Genomic DNA, 17,648 nt, shown 5'->3' on the forward strand with positions numbered 1-17,648 from the left:
CCGCTTTGCTCCGAAGAGGCAGCCTAACCACCGAAAAGGGTCAGCCATCCCAAGGTCATGCCACCTGCTGAAGGCAAGGTTAGGAAACACATCTAGGTCGCCTTAGGGAGCTCTCAACGGGCTCAACCTGCTGCCTGGCAAGGGGTCCCGTCAATAGTGAAGAAGTACCCTCAGGTTCACTCTCCCCTTAATTCTAGAACTCTGGATGGATGCAGAGCTAGAAGGAAGAGGGGAGTTAGTGATACAACATCTGGTAGAGGAGCTGCCTGAGAGAAGCCAGCCCAGCTCCCTCCCCAAACTGGATTAAAAGGTGGCCCGGCCTCCAGAAATCAGACACCTTGGGGGAAAATGGGAGGAAGGGGCCTGAGGAACGGGGAAACAGAGGCAGTGTGGCAGATGGAATGAGTGGGACCTCTGGAGTCAGGTGTGGGCTTAAATACCAGCCCTGTCATTTGCTAGCTGTTTGACTTTGGGCAAGTCATGTCCCCTCTCTGAACCTTCATAATTTCAGCTGTAAAGTGGTGTTTGTGACTAGCTAGCTGCCTGTACCAAAGGACTGCTATAAAATCTAAACATCAGGTTCTCACTGCCTGGCTGGAGAGTGAATGTGCACTAAACATTTGAGAAATGACTTAGAAATGAGTGAGAAAGAACAGTATCATTTCGTCCACTCCATCAGAGCTAGGCAGATCCTTAGAGGTGACCAAGTCCATCCCCTCATTTACATATGGGGAAACTGAAGCCCAGAGAGGGTCAGGGGCTTGCCCCAAATCCTACAGCTTGTCAATGGCTGAAGCGGCAGGTCTCCTGCCTCCCTTTGCTACACTCTGCAAGCCGCCTGTCTCCATTCATTAAGGCTTTCCGTGTCTGCTTTGAGGTTAGCACCAGGCCAAGTGCTGGAAGAGAAAACAAAAGCATAACAAGCAAGATGATAAAGTTACAACAAGAAGCTCTACATTTATATCATGCTTTCTGTTTCCCACCCCCCCCCAAAGCATTTCACATCTATTATTGACCTTGCTTCTCAAAATAAATACCTTTTGAGATAGAAAGAGGAGACGTTGCATCCCTATTTAACTGATGTAGCAGGAAAGAGGGTAAGCGACTTGCCAAGGTCACAGGCTAGTGATGGAGCCAGGAGAAGCCACTTTCCCCAACTATGATTCCAGATACCTGTAGGGGAAACCCTGCAGTGGTGACAGCATGCAGAGCTGGGACCCAGTCATCTTCTACTCACCTGGCTCCTTCCTTGCTGCTGAGTTATGAAGCAATTTGCATGTTGAGTGCCTACCACAGTCCCACTGTACAAAAAGTACAGAGCTAAAAGGTACAGAGAGGGCTTATGAATCCCTGCTCACACAGCAAACAGGTATAAGAAGAGAAGCAGTGTTTTTATGTTTACTTTGCCTTGTTCCAACAAGGTTAAAGGTGGCAGTGCCACACCTTCCCAACTCAGTACACACCCCCTTATAGAACCACACAGCCCTCCCAGGCACATGGCGCTTTACAGTTAGAAAAGCATTTCCATGACTATTACCTCCTTAGAGCCTCCCCATTCAAATCCCTACATCGTCATTTCCTAACTCAGTGATCATTTCACCTCTTTATTCCTCAGTTTCCTCATCTGTCAAATGGGGATAATAATTATTCCTACTTGGTTTATTCTGGGGAAGGAGGTGGACCATATGCTGATGCATCGTAAGTCCTCAATAAACGGACTTATTATTAGCTATTGACTCTCTTTGAGGCTTTGAATAAGCTAATTCTTTCCTCTAGGCCTCTGACTCTACATCATAAATTGGGAAACTTGGAGAAAATCCTTTTTTATTTCAGCTGCAAAATCAGCCAGTTCTGCCAAATCTAGTTAAAATCTGCTTGAGGCAAAGGTGGGGGGTGCCCCCCACCCCGCCAAAGCTCACCTAGAAGCTTCTTCACCTACCCTTAGAACTTTGTAGAATTAAGAACCACAGCGCTCGCCCATCTCCCCGGGCCCTTTCAGCACAGACATTCTAGGCTCAAAAATCTGTATTTGCAACCCCCTGCTGTGCACTGGGCCCCACACTAGTGCAGGAAAGGGGTGAGTCACAGTGCCCACCATAGAGTAGATGCTCAACACACATTAGCTCCCTTTGTTTCCTTCTCCTCCTTCCTATCCAGATGGGGAAACCGAGGCACCCGCGGCAGCATCAGAGACTTCAAGAAGAACATGGCTATTGGATGCCTCAGCCCTGGTGCAAGGCACCAGCTTGCAGCTCAGGCCCAGGATCCCATAGAGGCAGAGCCCTGGGTATGCCGAGTTTTGCCAGGGCTGGCTAGGACCCAAGTGGCCATCAGGGAAGGCCAGGATGGAGTGCCACATCGGTGGCCACCTGGTCACCTCTAGAGAAGCTAAGTGGCCTCCCATTAGGGGACCACCAATCTGAGCCGAGGCTGGATAAAAACCCACATCGCCCCCACCCCTCTCAACTCAGAAACTGTACCCTTGGTGCAGCCAATTCCCTACCCACTTTGAAAGGCAGGGCTTCTGTCTCCGCCTCCCCACAACACAACACAAACACACACAGTGAGAGAGAGCATGTTAACTGACTGGAGGTGGCTTAGATCTACAGTCAAGGAACAATAAGAGAAGAATCGTCCTCTTTCCTTTGTTCAGCAAACATCTATTGAGGACTTTTGCAGCAGGCACAGTCCTTCCCCCAATACAACTCAATAAATATTAGATTCTTTTGTTTGTTTAATCACCCAGACCTTTTCTTCAAATAAAATCTCACAAGGAACCTCAAAAGATAAACAACAGATAAAGGGCAAGCTGCTGGGGAAATAGGGACTCAGGGCCCCACCCTTTCGATCCTCCATACTCTAGTCAGTCCCCAAAGGGTCTCAAAAGAATGCCCAGTGTGCTACCGGGCTCAATATGAAACCACCTCAAGCCATGTAGTTCAGCCCCCTCCCATTACAGGTGGGGAAAACAGCCCAGACAGGGCAGGATGGAATGCAGGTCTCCAGCTTCAGGCCTCACTCTCTGACAACTAGATCACACTGCACACTCAGAATCGTGTAGGGCAGGGGAGCTCCAGCAACGCACTCAGAAAATGAAGGATTTTTTTTCTACAATAAACTTGCTGTTTCCTTAAAATAAGTAAATACAAAGATGATGGTGTAATTTTTTTGAAGTTTTTATTGTACCAACCACCCACAAAGTAAGAGTCCTACAGGCTCTTCAGGAAAACTGAAGAAATAGCAAGGACAAATGGGAACTCTGAGAGAGCAGCTCTGCCTACAATCTTCGGCCCAAGATGAGCCCGTGGGAGGTACTGGGGCTCCATGCCACCCTGAGAAACGATTGCCCCTCTCAGGCCCAGGAAGGGAAAAGACAGCAGACAGGCCTGGCACCGTGACACTTTTGTGTCCGCATGACCCTAGGGGCAGAAAAGGGCAGGTACAACTTTCGCCCAATGGACAAATGGTGGAAGCCCAGGAGGTTGGGACTCATGGTCTGGCTCCAAAGCCTGGCCTCTGAATACTTCACCCAGCCTCTTGGGCTTCTCCTGTCCCGGGCTCCTGAGAGGTGTAAAGTTCCTTGACTAAAGAGTCCCTGTTCTCTCCAGAGCAGTGATCTGAGCCAAATTGTGACTGCTCAAGGAGACTAAGGAGAAGCTGACCCCACTACAGTTCAGAGAGGGCACCTCCGCCTTCTGTTCAACCCCAAACTCTTACCACCCAATCACTGTTAAGCACTCACCATGCCCTAGGACCATGCCAATCGCTGCATGGATATCCACACTCACAATGACCTTAGGAGGTGGCTGTGGTTGTCACCTCTATTTTATATCATCTATAAGGGCTCTAAGGGCCAGAAAAAATGAGTGACAAACCCAAAGCTGCACAACCCCCGAGAGGCAGCAAATCTGACATAAAGCCAAGCTCTTAACTATCGGATGACACTGCCTCTCTGAGGACACCTGAGAGTCAGGAAATGAAGGACAGCCCTCTTCCAGCCCTGCACCTTGGTTTACCCATGGAAACTGAGGGAGTGTAGATTAGAGAGTCCAAACGACTTGCAGGCCAAGGCCCCCTTTGGGAATCTAATGAAAGAGATGGATTCTCCTTCCTTCTCAGACAGAAAATTGCATGTACAATTTCCAATGGATCTCTGAATCCCCAAAATCCCTTGGATGGAGAACACAGGACTGGATCCTATAAAGGACTGCCCCACCAGTGTCCTCTGATAACAGAAGGACACTTTATGTCTTAAGCCCAGAGGCAGCAGAACCAACTGAAGAGGCCTTCAACCTGACTCTCAAATCTAGGCTCAGCAGACCTGTAGGGCCTCAACCTTGAGCGGAGGGATGTGGCCACTCACCGCTGAGCCAGGTTCCACTGAGGGGACTGTGCATGGCTCTGGACCCTTTGTTTCCCATGTGATGTTATTCGAGCATTTTCCTATCCCACGGACATGATGTCATTTGATGTCCATGATAAGCCTGTGAGGTTGGCAAGGCAGAGAAGGGGTACTTTCCCATTGTACAGTGGAGAAAAGTTAAGTGCCAGACGAAGAAGATAGGCTTGCCCGACTGGAGACAGAGCCAGGACCAAGACCCCAGATCTCCCAACGGCCAGCTCGGTGCTCTGTTCACTGGACCAGGTGGAGGGCGAGTCAAATGAGGGTAGATCAGAAGGCCCAAGTACAATCCCAGCTCCACCCCTTCCTACCTGTGTGACCTGGAGGCAGGCACTTCACTCTCTGAGCCAGAAGTCCTCTCAGCTGTAAAATGGGGGTAACTAGATCAGCAGGTGAGGTGCTGATTGCATCACTAACATAAGAGCAGAGGACAGCCCCGTGCAGCAAGTCCCACCGTCCAAAACCCTATAGGGCTTGTGGGGGTGGACGGAAGGGCCTTTTCTTCCTAGGAAAGAAAGTGCTTATGTAATAGCAAGGGTAGAAGAGTGAGGAGCAGCCACCGCATGGTCACAGAAGCTCTCCTTACCCCGCCCTGCCAGGCCCTGGGCTGAGCAAGGGCACGGGGCAGAGGGGAATCTGGTCTGGTCGGCTAGGTGCCAGGCGCAGGTGAGAAAGATGTGAAGAGAGACAGACTCACAGAAATAGACAGAAGCAGACAGAATAGCTTCGGACGGAAAGACAGATGCACATGCAGAGGAAGAAACACTTTCACACACTCAGAAGCAAGAGACGAACAGGGCAGACAAGAGGCAGAACTGCCGAGTACAGTTGTCTCCTCCAAGAGGCACCAGAGAAGGAGACGGAGAAGCCCAACGTATAGGAGAGAGAGCAAAAGGCCAAGACAGAACCGAGGAGATGAGAGTGAGGAAAGCAGGCCAGGCTGGGAGAAGCAGGATGTCTCCAATGAGAAAAAGCTTCTGGGGAGAAAAGCAAAATCTATGCCATGCATTTTTTTTTTAAGCATCCTTTACCAGTGTGAAGTCATTTGGGTATTTTAAGAACATGTGATGCATTATGCATATCTCGTTTTTGTTGAAAGAAATCATGGTTAGTATATTTAAAGATGTGAATGCCTAGAAAATTATAGGGGGAGAAATGTGGGATTTGTTCCCCCTGTATTTTCTGGGTTTCTCAAAACTTTCACATCTGCACCCAGCTCCCTGGTGTGTTGGGCAGAAAAAGGAAGGAACTGGAGAGAAAATTCAGCTTCCTGCTTCTCCCCTTTACAGGCTGTGCCCAGATGGACCTGGGATCAGCAGCCCAGTGTCCTCCTCAGACTCTGCTCTCAAGCCTCCGAGGCCTGTTCCCCATCCCTCAGGCAAGAAAAAATCGCACAGGTCTTGTGGGAAGCACAACCTGTTTCTCCTCCAAATCCTCCAGCCTGAGTCAACTATGTGGGCACAGCGCCACCTGCAGGTCGTAGTAGAGAATGCAGCATTAGGAGGGATCCCATCACCAGTCTTGGGGTGGGTGGTGGAGAGTATGAAGAAATAAAGATGGTGAGCCAACTTATTGCAAGAATGCATGAAGCCCCACCATATAAAGCACTTTAAATATTAGGGAAGACAGGGATGGGAGATCTGCAGTTTTGGTCATTTGGACATTAATATTAGTATGACCTCACCTGTACCCGCTTCCCCCACCTGGAGAATATTCAGGTTACAGATGCAAGGTGCCCGACACACTAGATGCTTAATAAATGCTTGTTGCATTCAGCTGTGGCCCTCCAGAGTCATGGCCCAAGCCTGGCTGAACCTGAATTTGAGGCACCAATTGTGAGGCAATGACTGGCAGGGTCAGAGGGTAAAGGGCAAGAGCTGAGGGTCGTGTTATTTCACCAGGCAGGTCCTTACCCAGGCCTGATTGGCCCCTCTGACCAATGCCTGTGTCACTTACTGGCTAAGCCTCACGTACCCCATTCTTGGGGAAGGGAAATGCCATGTCCCTTGGCTGGCATCTGGAAAACAATGAGGCAGCTGCAGGGGAAGTGACTAATGAGCACTCCAGGGAGCGATTCAGGACATCATACATGGAAACTTATCTCATTCAAAATTGATAAGTTAACACCATCTAATTAGAGAGAATGTGCTGATCTTCCCAGCTTTCTGGGAACATGGTCCCGAGGCTGTGGCAGGCAGCTAGCCTGAAGAGGGTCCACATATCTCTCGGACCAGCAGCCCTGGGCTTCAAAACTGCCCTCCCTGGTCCCTCGCCCACTCACTATCTCACAGACATGCAAAACATCAGAACTGAATGGAGTCTCGGAAAGCTCCTCATCCAAATTTCTACTTTTATAGACAGAACTGAGTCCCAGAGCAGTTAAATCACTCCAATAAGATCACACGGCAACAGAGCCAGGATCAGAAAGCCAACCTCTGGGCTCCTAGTCCAGGCCATTTACAACCATGCAATAACATTTTCCCAGCTTCCCTGCGTTGAGTCCTCAAAGCTTTGATGAGGTCACTGGACATGGTGTTTCTCTTACATAATCCATCTAGTTTGGCCTCAGGCCCTAAGAGAGGTCCTCCTCTCCTTAGAACCAAGTCATGGGCCTCATCTCTGGTCTAAAAACCAATTCTTACAGGCAGCCTTCCAAGACTGTTTGCCCCACATCAATTTCATTTGCTAGTTTACTCATTCATTCCATGTACTTTCAGTGGTTGAGTTTGGGCTCTGCAGTTAGACAGCCTGGGCCTAAATCTGTCTCCCTCGTGTGCTTGGGCAACACTGACTTCTCTGGGCCTTGATTTCCTTTTCTTTAAGAATAATACAGACATGTACCTCAGGGTGAGGATTAAATGACATCGATCATGACCAGCACTCGGGGTACCCAGCAAAGAGCGAGCCCTAACATTAGTTCTAATTAGTGTATTTTTAGGTTGTCACTACAACCTAAAAATTGTCCCATGAAAAAAATAGGATACAGTTCCTGTTCAAGACATGGGCAATATGGTTAAGAGCAGGAATAAGAAGACTGTATTACAGAATCCGAGGTGGCACTCCTAACCAGACCCAAGTGAGGAGAGTCAGCGAAGGCTTTCTGGAGGGGAGACCTGCAGCTGAGTTTTAAAGCATGAGTAGACATTAGCAAGGTGAAGAAAACCAGAATCCCAGAGGCAGGACTTGACATGAGCAAAGGCCGGGAGACAGGGAACAGCGTGGCTTGTTTAAGGCCCCTTGATGGCTGTGTTACTGGAGCTAACAGTGTGAGGCAGAAAGGGATGCTGAGAGGCTTGGAGAAGTGGCCAGGGGCCAGGTCACGCAGGCATCATATGCCATGGAGGAGTCAGGACTTGGAGATGACAGGGAGCCTGACAAAGCGCTTTAAGCAGAGGGACATGGTCAGGTTGGTTTTTAAACTAGATTGTTCTCAGCTCTGTGGGGTCACGTGTTGTCTGCCTGGCTCCCCTTCAGCAATGATCGCTTGGTTTATTTTGAATGGTCAGGGAATCTGCTCAGACCAGGCCAGTCTGAAAAGCCCCTCCCAGCTATAATAGTATCTGAACCACGAATATTGCCAACAGTCACCACATCTGTCCAATAGAATGCTCTCAAAGACTGTGAACCCTGTGAACAGAGACTCATTCATTTTTGCATCTCTAAGCATAGAATATACAGCAAATGTTTGATGAAGAAACACCCATCAATGATACCAAACTTCCCTTGAGCATTCTCGAAGCCGTGTGGGATCACCAGCACCAGATCCATCACCCAACTGGAGTTTGCATGTCTAGGACCGGGGTTGTAAAAGGTATCAGATTGGCGACATTTGTCATGTTGTTATCTACCTTTAAAACTTTTCCACATAATTTGCTTCTCGAATTTTCCATAACTCTGAATAAATTGGGATTTCAAAGACCTGCCTTCCAGCTCCTGTTCCACCGGGATAAGCTGGGGAACCTCAAAGCCTCAACCTGCAGTATGTAAAACTAGGATGCGACTGGTGACTCTTGACGGTTGACTGGCTTGAAAAATGCTGTGAGTCTATAATACCCAGTTGTCTGTTGGACAACCTTCCTTTAGTCTCTCAGGCTTAATGTGATAATAGGCCAAGGGTGTAGGCTTTATCATCAGACCTTGGTAGCCTCGAGCAAATCACATAATGTGTAAAAAGGGGTAATATGGCCTCCCCTGATTGTTTGCCATAGTCTTATAGAAACCATGCCTGTAAAGAACCTAGTGCCTGGCTCGTGATGATGTATGGCTATAGGCAAAATGTAACCCCACTGAGCCTCACTTTTCTCACTTGTAAAAATGGGGAGGTAACAAAATCTACTTTGTAGGTCCCCAAGCATTAATGCATGTAAAGTACCTGTAATAGACATTCAAGACACCAGGAACAGTTATTCAAGATGATTCCTGCCTAATGCTGTCTGCCTAACATTAAAATGACTGAACATAAAGGTTGACTTGGCAAATAATTAAAATTCACAACAATCCCAAGGTCCATTTGGAACTAACTTCCCATTTTCTCATCTCCCTGTCACACCCTGCTCCCAGCCCAGGCCCCACATATCATTCAGTCCCCATGCGACCCTCCTGGAGATGAGGCGCCTAACGTGGATGGTGGGAGCTGCTACAGGTGAATGAGTGTGAGAGTCTGTCCCAGCTGGGCTAGGACTGAGTGTGGACCTCAAACCCAGAACCTGGGTACGTGCGTGTCCATTTCCCAATCGTCACTTCCTGAGGCAGGGACAATGGGCGGCTCCTGTGTCTGCCCCCACCGGATGTTTGAACACTAGAGACAGAAGAAATTTGCCCAGGCTTTTAGTTGGGCTCAGGTAGGACAGGCTGCCTTCTGTTCTTTTCAGTCACTTTGATCAGATTTACTCATGAAGTCTGTGCCAAGGGCTGAACTCCTGATAGATTATAAACACCTCACAGGCAGTTCGTTCGTCCTCTAGTAAAACCTGGACGCCCTTACAAAATATCTGGAAAGGACAAGTACAAAGGGGCAAATGCTTTCAAGGCACTCTGAGGTCATTCCCAATGGCCACCCTCTCACCCTGCCCTGCCCCCAAGGAACCTCTAGGTAAAACCGGGGTCTTAACATCTGGCTGGATAGAACTCAAACCCCCAACTAGGTTCTCTCTACTTCCTCCACAGCGGTCCCTCTGGTAGCTTGAGGAAGTTCCCTCACAGGGTGCTTCCAGGAGCACTGAGGGAGTGAGCCCGCTGCTGGTGAGCAGGGGGATCTGGAGCCTTGGGAACACCTTGGAGTTTAAATTCGGACCCACCGCTTACCGGCAGTGGACGCCCCTGGCCGGGCTTTCCTCTTCTCTAAAAAGCAGATATCATGAGAGCGTGAAGGGTTTGAGAAATGACTCACTCTGAAATTCAAGTTCCAAAGAGCTTATGCTGGAGTAACACTCAGTAAATGTTAGTTTCCTCCACGACTGTCCCTCAACACCCCACCCAGTCCCTTTCTCTCACTGCCCTGCTGTTTGGGATGTCAAAATAGACATCTTCAAAGACACTTGCCTCAGTGAGGCCAAGTGTGACCGACGGGCTGCCCTCCAGGATGGGGCCACCCTCAAGCTGCCCGGAGACGCCTTCCCCAGGCCTCACCATCACCAAGCTGCACGCCATCTGAGGGAGCCCCAAACCCGGCCGAGGAAAGGAACACACACAAGCTTCAAGGTTCATTCTGTCATGACGGGATTCGATTCCACCTGGGGGAGCTTCGGCCCAAGCAATAAACTCACGTTGACAAAGCAACAGGCTAACACTTGGTTGTGACGTGTTTAATTTGTGCTGTCCGTGCTGGACTCTGCATAGAATGATGTCAGCCTCCTGGGAGCACCCCTACCTCCCCTGCGCAGAGGAGGATCGGGAGACGAACACTCAAAGCCAGAGAAGGGAGATACAGAAGAGGTGCGTACATGACCTTTGACAACTCAAGAGGTGACAAGTGAGGCTTCCCCACTTCTCTTATACTCACAAACTCAAGAGGGGCAGGTGAGGGGTGAACGCTAACAAAGGGGCGATGTGATTACACTCACGAGACGTGAACCTCTCAGTGGAGAAGGGAGCCTAGGAAAGGCTCTGTGCGCAGGATGCTGGCGGGCTACTGTTCCTTGGGGAGAAGCTGACACAGCCAGGGGGCTGGGGCAGCAGCGTCCTTATTGCTTCCTGTGGGAGGTGAGCCCTTCCGGCTCATCTCAGAGCCACCCCTCAGCCCTCAGGAGTCCCAAATTAGGGCGGGAGGCCTAACGCTGGTGGCCCTCCCGGTAGGTCAGTGCAGACACCCGCAGGGCTGCAGCCATGCTGCCCGGTCTTCGCCACACCTGGGGCCTGCTGAATTGACCACCATTCCCACTGTCCCTTCAAGTGACTGTTCTTCATTCTGCTGATCAGAGTTCCATCCTCATAGGCAAAAGGCAGATGCTGGATTTCACCTTTTTTTTGTCCTGATGCACGTGCGCACACATTTAGGAGGCAAAGAGATAAGGGGAAAGGGACACAAGTGACGTATCCAGGCTGACAACTTTTTCCTGGGGTGTAGGCAAAAGGAAGAATCACTAGGACAGAGTCTCCTCAGAGGCAGCTCTGAGAGGCATATACCACCCTTGGACCCCAACTCTGCCCCTGCTCTGGCTGAGTCATTCAAGGCTCAAGTCTGCAGGTATCGACAATTCAGCAGAAAGGACCAGAAGGACACAGGAACAAAGAGCTGAAGATCACTGGCTTTGGCGCTTAAGCAACAAGGCGTTGTCAGTCACACACACACACACACTCTCTCTCTCTTACACACACACACACACCCTCACTCGGGTTCCTGGGCAGGGATTCTATGCCACCACACCCAGGGAAGGGGCTTTGATTCTCACGTGGTGCTGGAAAGGGTCATCTCTCAGGCTGGAAAGGCAGCATCCTACTGTTGGAGGTGTGAGATCTCCCCACCCCACTCCCTCAGCCACGCCCGGAGGTAACAGCTGCCCCACCACTGCCCTTCTCAAGGCCTCCTGATAAACACCCTGAAAAGGGGAAGTTGTTTTCGAGCGCGTCGGTGAGGCCTCAGGACCTTAGCTGTTGTACAAGGGAATCACCCGGGTGATCTCCTGCCTGCAGATGGGGCACCTCTTGGGCTCTGGCAGAGCGCAGTAGCACTCGGTGCAGGAACAGACGTGCCCACACTCCAGGAAGACGCAAGACTTGAAGTTGCTCAGACACACGACGCAGGTGCCCTTCAGGCTCTCCCTGTCCTCGGGCCTGGCTTGGCTCAGCAGCTGTGCCTCGTGCTCTCGGAACGCCTTCTCCATCTGCTTGAGGCGCAGTCGCTCCTGCCACTGCAGATACTGCTTTCGGAGGATAAAGAAGAGGGTGGCACACGTGGCAAAGCCAAAAACCAGTGTCAGGACCTTCCAGAGCCTGACACTTGACTCCTGCCTCTGCAGCAGGCTCTCAAAGTCCTGGCTGCTGAGATAGTACTGCATGCCCTGCTTGGGGGGCTGCAGGCGGACTGAGTTGTTGTCCAAGACCAGTTCGCCCACCCCTGTGAGGGTGGCCCCAACCTTCAGCATCTCCTCGGTCTCTTGAATGCCTTTGGGCCGCTCGCCGCTGATGTAGTGGCCGATGACATCGGTGAAGGACTGGATGGAGGGGTGGAACTTCTCGTACACAGTCTCCAGGCCCAGATCCAGTGAGTCCAGTGGCTTCAGCACTCGCACAGCCACATCCACACCGTCCTCGTGGGGTACCAGGTCAAAGGGCACCGTGTTGGTCCTCTGGTGAATGATCTTTGAACAGTCATTCCTAAAACAAAAGAACTCAAGATAAAATAAAGGACTGCAAACAGCTCAGGCCCGGGCAGAGATGGAGGTCACATAAACGCCGGGAGGACAGGATAAAGTCTGAAGTGACTGGAAAGAGTACAAGAGAAATCACTATTATCCATGTGCCTCATAATAGGGAGGCTCAAATCGTTATTTTCTCGGGTGCTATCAGTGGGCAACAAATACAAAGATCACCCCTACCATTTATTTGCCCTTGCCACTTTAAAATAAATTACCGATTCCTTCAAACCTTAAAAATAGAACTACCATATGATCCAGCAATCTCACTTCTGGGGATATAGTCAAAGAACCTGAAATCAGGATCTGGGAGAGAGATGTGTACCCCTGTTCAGGGCAGCGTTATTCACAACGGCCAAGACATGGAAACAACCTCGGTGTCCATCAACGGATGAATGGCTATAGAAAGGTGATACGCACACGACACACTCCATAAAAAAAGGGAAAGCCGCATGCGACAACATGGATAAACCTGGAGAACATTATGCTAAGCAAACTGAGCCACTCACAGAAGCACGAATATTGCATAATTCCACTTACATGCGGTATCTAAAATAGCCAGACTCATAGAAACAGAGAACGGTGGCCGATAGGGACTTGAGGGGAAAAAGAAAATGGGAGTTGCTGTTCAATGGCTATAAAGTTTCAGTTATAGAGGACGAACAAATTCTAGAGATGGACTGTACAACTGTGTGCCTGTCATTAACAGTACTGTACCGCTGCACTTAAAATCTGTCAAAAGGGTAGATCTTATGTTGTGTTCTCACCATAATAAAAAATAAAATAAAATAAACACGCAAAACAAAAACCCACTAGGATCATTTAGCGAAATGACATTCCATTTAATGGCTCAAAATTGTTTCAATAAATATTGAAATCATTAATCCATGCCACAAGTCGGTGGTTCTCAAACTTTAGTGGGCATGTCGACAGATTCTGGGGCCCCTATCCTGGAAATCCTGCTTTGGTAGTTCTGGAATGCAGCCCAAGAATTTCACAAGATGCCTAGGTGACTCTGATGTAAGAGGTCCTCAGACCTCTCACAAGAATGTTATCGGCGGCATTAAGAAACTGCTCTACACCTTGTCTCGGGAGAAGTCGGAGCCATGGGAACAGCACCCAGGACACCAGCAAGTGAACTGACCGACTGTCAGGTTCTGGCCGGTGACGAGAGGCTACATACCAAAGGTGGGTTGTTCGATTCCATACCATCTTGTGCTCCTGCAGCGTCAGCCGCTGAATCACTCCCTTGCAATTCTCTACAAACTGGCTGTTAAGCGTTTCTTTGACAGATCGAACAACTCCTAAATGGAAACAAATTATTTTATTTCTGAAGAACTGTTCTGTCCTTTCTTTTAAGGTAATTTAAACTTTGTTGTTAGTTTCATGAATCGAAATGACGAAATGACGAAAATGTTATCACCGTAAGTTACGCTTTGTGGGGATTCTTCTAAGCACTACGTGGATCACGTCATTTCAGTTTTACAACAACCCTATAACGTAAAATTATTTTAGAGACGGGACAATAGAGGTTCAGAAATATTAGGTAATTTCCCCAAGATCACATGGCAATAATACAGGTCTTTTGGACCCCAAAGTTCAAGTTCTGGACCACTGCCCCAAGGTTGCAAAGGGCCCTTAACATCAGCCAAGATCTTTATAAAACTTTTAGAAGAGAAAGTTACTTTTCATTGCACCAATAAGTAAACATACCTTCAATAACAGCGTAAGGCACACATTTTCCGGGAGCTTCTGAAAGAATGCTCTTTAAGTCTTCACCCAAATGGATTCTTTTAGCTCCCTAAATGCAAAGAACATATTAAACTACTGAATACTGACATATATTTAATCTTAAAGAGCAAAAAAGAAAAAGTCTACTTACTTTTTCACGTTGAGAGTGGGGAAATCAGGCAGGAGGGAGACTAGGGGAGAATCAGATTCCAAAGCTGTGTCCCAGAAGTTTTAACATATAAACAGGCACGGGGCAGTGCCTCCCTCTCTGCCATCTGTAGAATGTGCGTGTCACGTACATTCTTTCTACAGTTAATGGAAACATACGCTCCTTTCATTTTAACTTTTTTAATGTAAAAAATGAAAAGTACGAATCAATTTGCATACCATAGACTGAACATAAATTAATCCCTTCTTGACAATACAGAGCCATACATCCAAAGGCCTTACGTGTAAAGCACCTAAACAAGTGCCTAATACAAGGCAGGGGCTGGAGCAATGGCAGGTGTTATCACCATGCCTTTATCAATGCATGCTCTGCATTATGATCATCATAAAAGGGAGCCTTTGTTTTACAGGGCGAGGCTCTGTTAAGTTGTGCCAAACACTTCCATTTTCGGTTTGCATGGTGACCATGGTGACTTCTGCTATCTCCCTCCCACAACCCGCAGTTCTCCCATCCCTTCCAAATTCGGAGTTTCCAACTTGCTGTGCTTACAAACCAACCAAGCCTGCTATTGCTGCATCAAAAATGAGAAAAATCAATGAACATTTCCTGAGCATCTATGTGCCAGGCACGGTGCTGGGTGCTAGAGATTCAGAGATGAATGAAGGACAGTTTCCGCTTTTAAGGTATTCCCATCAACGAATTCTGAGGATTCCAGATATGTAACCTCTAAAGAGGTGATGAGGTACTGAATACATACTATGGTCACTCTACGACAGGAGTGTAGATAATGAAAAATAACAGCAATAACAACAATTTATTTACTCGTTTTATCTGACTCCCTCTACTGGACTATTAAACTCTGGGAGAGATAGAATTTTTGTTTGTTTCATTCACTGCTGTCCCCCTAGTGCCGAGAACAATTCCTGACACATAACGAGCATTCAATATGTATTTGATGCATAAATTACTGAATAAATCAGCACTTAGATATACTATGTACCAGGCATTATGCCAAGTACTTTAAATGCATAAATCCAGTTAATGTGCACAGCACCCCTATACAGTAGATGTTTTTATCTCCAGTAACAGATAAGAAAACTTTGATGCTCAGAGAGGTGAGTGACTTGTCCCAAGTCACATAGCTGGTAATGTATCCACAAGATGGCCAGTTAGAATTTTTTTAAAGAAAAAACAGGAGGAGGAATATGCTCTGAAAGACCTGGGTTTGAGTCAAGCTTAAATGCATCTACTGTGACTTTGGGCAACTTAATTTATCTTAGTTTCAGTTTCCAAAACTGTAAAAGATGGGGAGAACAATCCTGCCGAATTTTTATGTGGATTAAATGAAGCTTAAGTTGTGAAAGAATCTAGCCCAGGGGCTGGCACATAGTAGGCATGCAGTAAATATGCATTTCCATCACAAGGATAAGATACAAACTCAACTCCAGTTCTGTAATCTGAGGAAGAAAATAGAATCTCTTTTTTTCCAGGATGGGGTTATTTCATCCCCGTTTAGGCACTAATTGGCAAAGCTTTTAAGATTACCCAAAGATGGGTCCTGGAGAGTTCGCGGCTTCAAAGAATCGCGCATCCAGCCAACTTAATTTCTGAGTTTCAGAGTCAGAAGTATCAGTGACACTCATAGCCAATCACTTCAGGAGTAACTTGGTTATTTAATTAGGCGAACAATAATAGGGCAGCTGGAATCTCACTAGGATGCCATTCGCACCACAAATTGCTTGGTAACTTGGTTCATTCCAGACAGATTCTAAAATTCCCCTCACAGCGAGGAATTCACACGTTTGTTTCTAAGCCCTTACTGAAAACAATCTGATAATTGAAGTTAGGATGGGTTTAGGAATCCAGCTTTCAAATTAATGTCCAATTAAGCCCTAACTGTTGAATTGTGAAATTTCAGCCAAAACGAATCCACAAACATTTACTGAACATCTACCAGCTGTCAAGCACTGATTTAGAACCTAGAAGGAATGAGGAAAGATAAATAAGACCTTGTCTCTAATCTAACGAGGTGCATCTCTCATGGGCCACTCACAGTAAAGCAAAGTGGTCAAACAGAAAAAAAAAAAAAATCCTTTTGGAATCTAAAGATCTAAGAGCCATAAGACCTTTTCTCTGAGTCTCAATTTCCTGATTTGCAACCTGGAGGTAACTATCATTTTCTTTACCTCCAAAAATTACAGTGAAGAAAAAACAGCAAGATGGGAATGTCTTATGTAAGCTGTAAAGTGCAGCTCAAGGAGTGCTATTTTTAAAGTAACGAAATATATAAAGGAAAAATATATAAAGGAAAAGCTGCGCAAACGGATGAAGTCTTGGGTTTCCACACTTGCTGTTCCCTCTCTCTGAACTGCTCTTCTCCAAGACATGTGTACAGTCTCCCTCATCTCCTGTGCTGTTCAAATGTCACCTGATTTAAAATAGCAAGCCTAGCTTCTCCAGCATTCCATTTCCTCTCCCCTCTACATGACTTTGTAGTATTTATCCCCATCTGTCATACCATCTGATTTACTTGGTCATTGTCTGTCTGGTTGTAGTAGAATGGAATCTCCATGAGGGCAGGGGCTTTAGTCTTTTCTACCCACTGCGATAACTCCAGTGCTTGGAGCATAGCAGGTGTTCGATAAATATTTGTCGAATAGAGCCATGAAGTCAAGGTTCATTCTGAGAAATGGGAGGAGCTTAAGAAAAAAAGGCGCCATGGAGCAGTTATCACGAGACCCGAATTCTCATCCCAGTTCCTCCATTTACTGGCCGGGTGATGACCTTTCTGATCCTGTTTCCTCTTTTGGATGGTTTTCCACGGTGGAGCGGCCCACGGAGAACCCTGGGCTCACCGTTACCGAGGGTAGAGATGACCCGGGTGAGGCCAGGCCGGCTCCAGCACTGACCTTGAGCTCTTGGGCGACCTGGGCCTTCTGCCGGAACACGGAGAACAGGACGGCGGTGACAACAGAGCTGGTGCCCAGGAGGATGAACTGGCCCAGCGAGGGCCTCCCTCCGCTCTCCATGGCTGGGCCGAGCCCTGCGTGCAGGAGGGGACGCCGAAATCAGGCCCTGCGACCTCCGCCCCGAACCCCACTCCCATCCGGCACCGCACCCCAACACGACCCTTACCGGAAACCGGTCGCCGGGCAATGACGTGCGACGAACAGGAAGTGGGGGCGGGGGGAAAAGCAGACCGGAAGGCGGTGTTACCAGGGTGATCGCCGCGCTTCTGCGGCGCTGCCCGGGGCAGGACCTCCCCGGCGGGGTTCCGGGAGTGTTTTGCAGAAGCTGAGCTGAGCGGTGGCTCGTCGCTCCGTGATCCTTTCGCCTTCCACACGCGACGCACCGGCCGTAATTGACTGGCCCCGCGTCTCCCTGTTCTCCGACCCGCTAATTTCTTGGGGTTATTGTGTTGTTTGATGGGTTGTTCGATGTCTCCCTATTGGACTGGGAGTAAAGAAGAGAATGTGTAGTAAGCACTTATGAG

The 17,648-nt window shown here is 48.3% G+C and overlaps 1 protein-coding gene across 1 annotated transcript; it reads right to left on the reverse strand.

Moving 5' to 3' along the window:
- Positions 1–10,185: 10,185 nt before the first annotated feature.
- Positions 10,186–17,361, reverse strand: MUL1 (mitochondrial E3 ubiquitin protein ligase 1). Its single transcript, XM_039854151.1, has 5 exons — positions 17,356–17,361; positions 17,065–17,198; positions 13,969–14,056; positions 13,439–13,559; positions 10,186–12,217 (listed from the first exon to the last, which is right to left on the reverse strand). The coding sequence occupies exons 2-5, from the start codon at positions 17,182–17,184 to the stop codon at positions 11,488–11,490; spliced, it is 1,059 nt and encodes a 352-aa protein (XP_039710085.1). The 5' UTR covers positions 17,185–17,198; positions 17,356–17,361; the 3' UTR covers positions 10,186–11,487.
- Positions 17,362–17,648: the final 287 nt, after the last annotated feature.

This window comes from Pteropus medius, unplaced genomic scaffold (genome assembly GCF_902729225.1).
Source record: "Pteropus medius unplaced genomic scaffold, Ma_sr-lr_union100, whole genome shotgun sequence".
In the NCBI taxonomy this organism is placed as follows: domain Eukaryota; kingdom Metazoa; phylum Chordata; class Mammalia; order Chiroptera; family Pteropodidae; genus Pteropus; species Pteropus medius.

What these genes read in the sequence shown, in the direction of transcription:
- MUL1 (XM_039854151.1), bottom strand. Translation starts at nt 17,184, where the DNA reads ATGGAGAGCGGAGGGAGGCCCTCGCTGGGCCAGTTCATCCTCCTGGGC. An exon ending in GCCTTACGCTGTTATTGAAG is followed by an intron (nt 13,560 to 13,968) that starts GTATGTTTACTT and finishes GTTTCCATTTAG; the next exon opens with GAGTTGTTCGATCTGTCAAA. An exon ending in AATCGAACAACCCACCTTTG is followed by an intron (nt 12,218 to 13,438) that starts GTATGTAGCCTC and finishes CTTTTGTTTTAG; the next exon opens with GAATGACTGTTCAAAGATCA.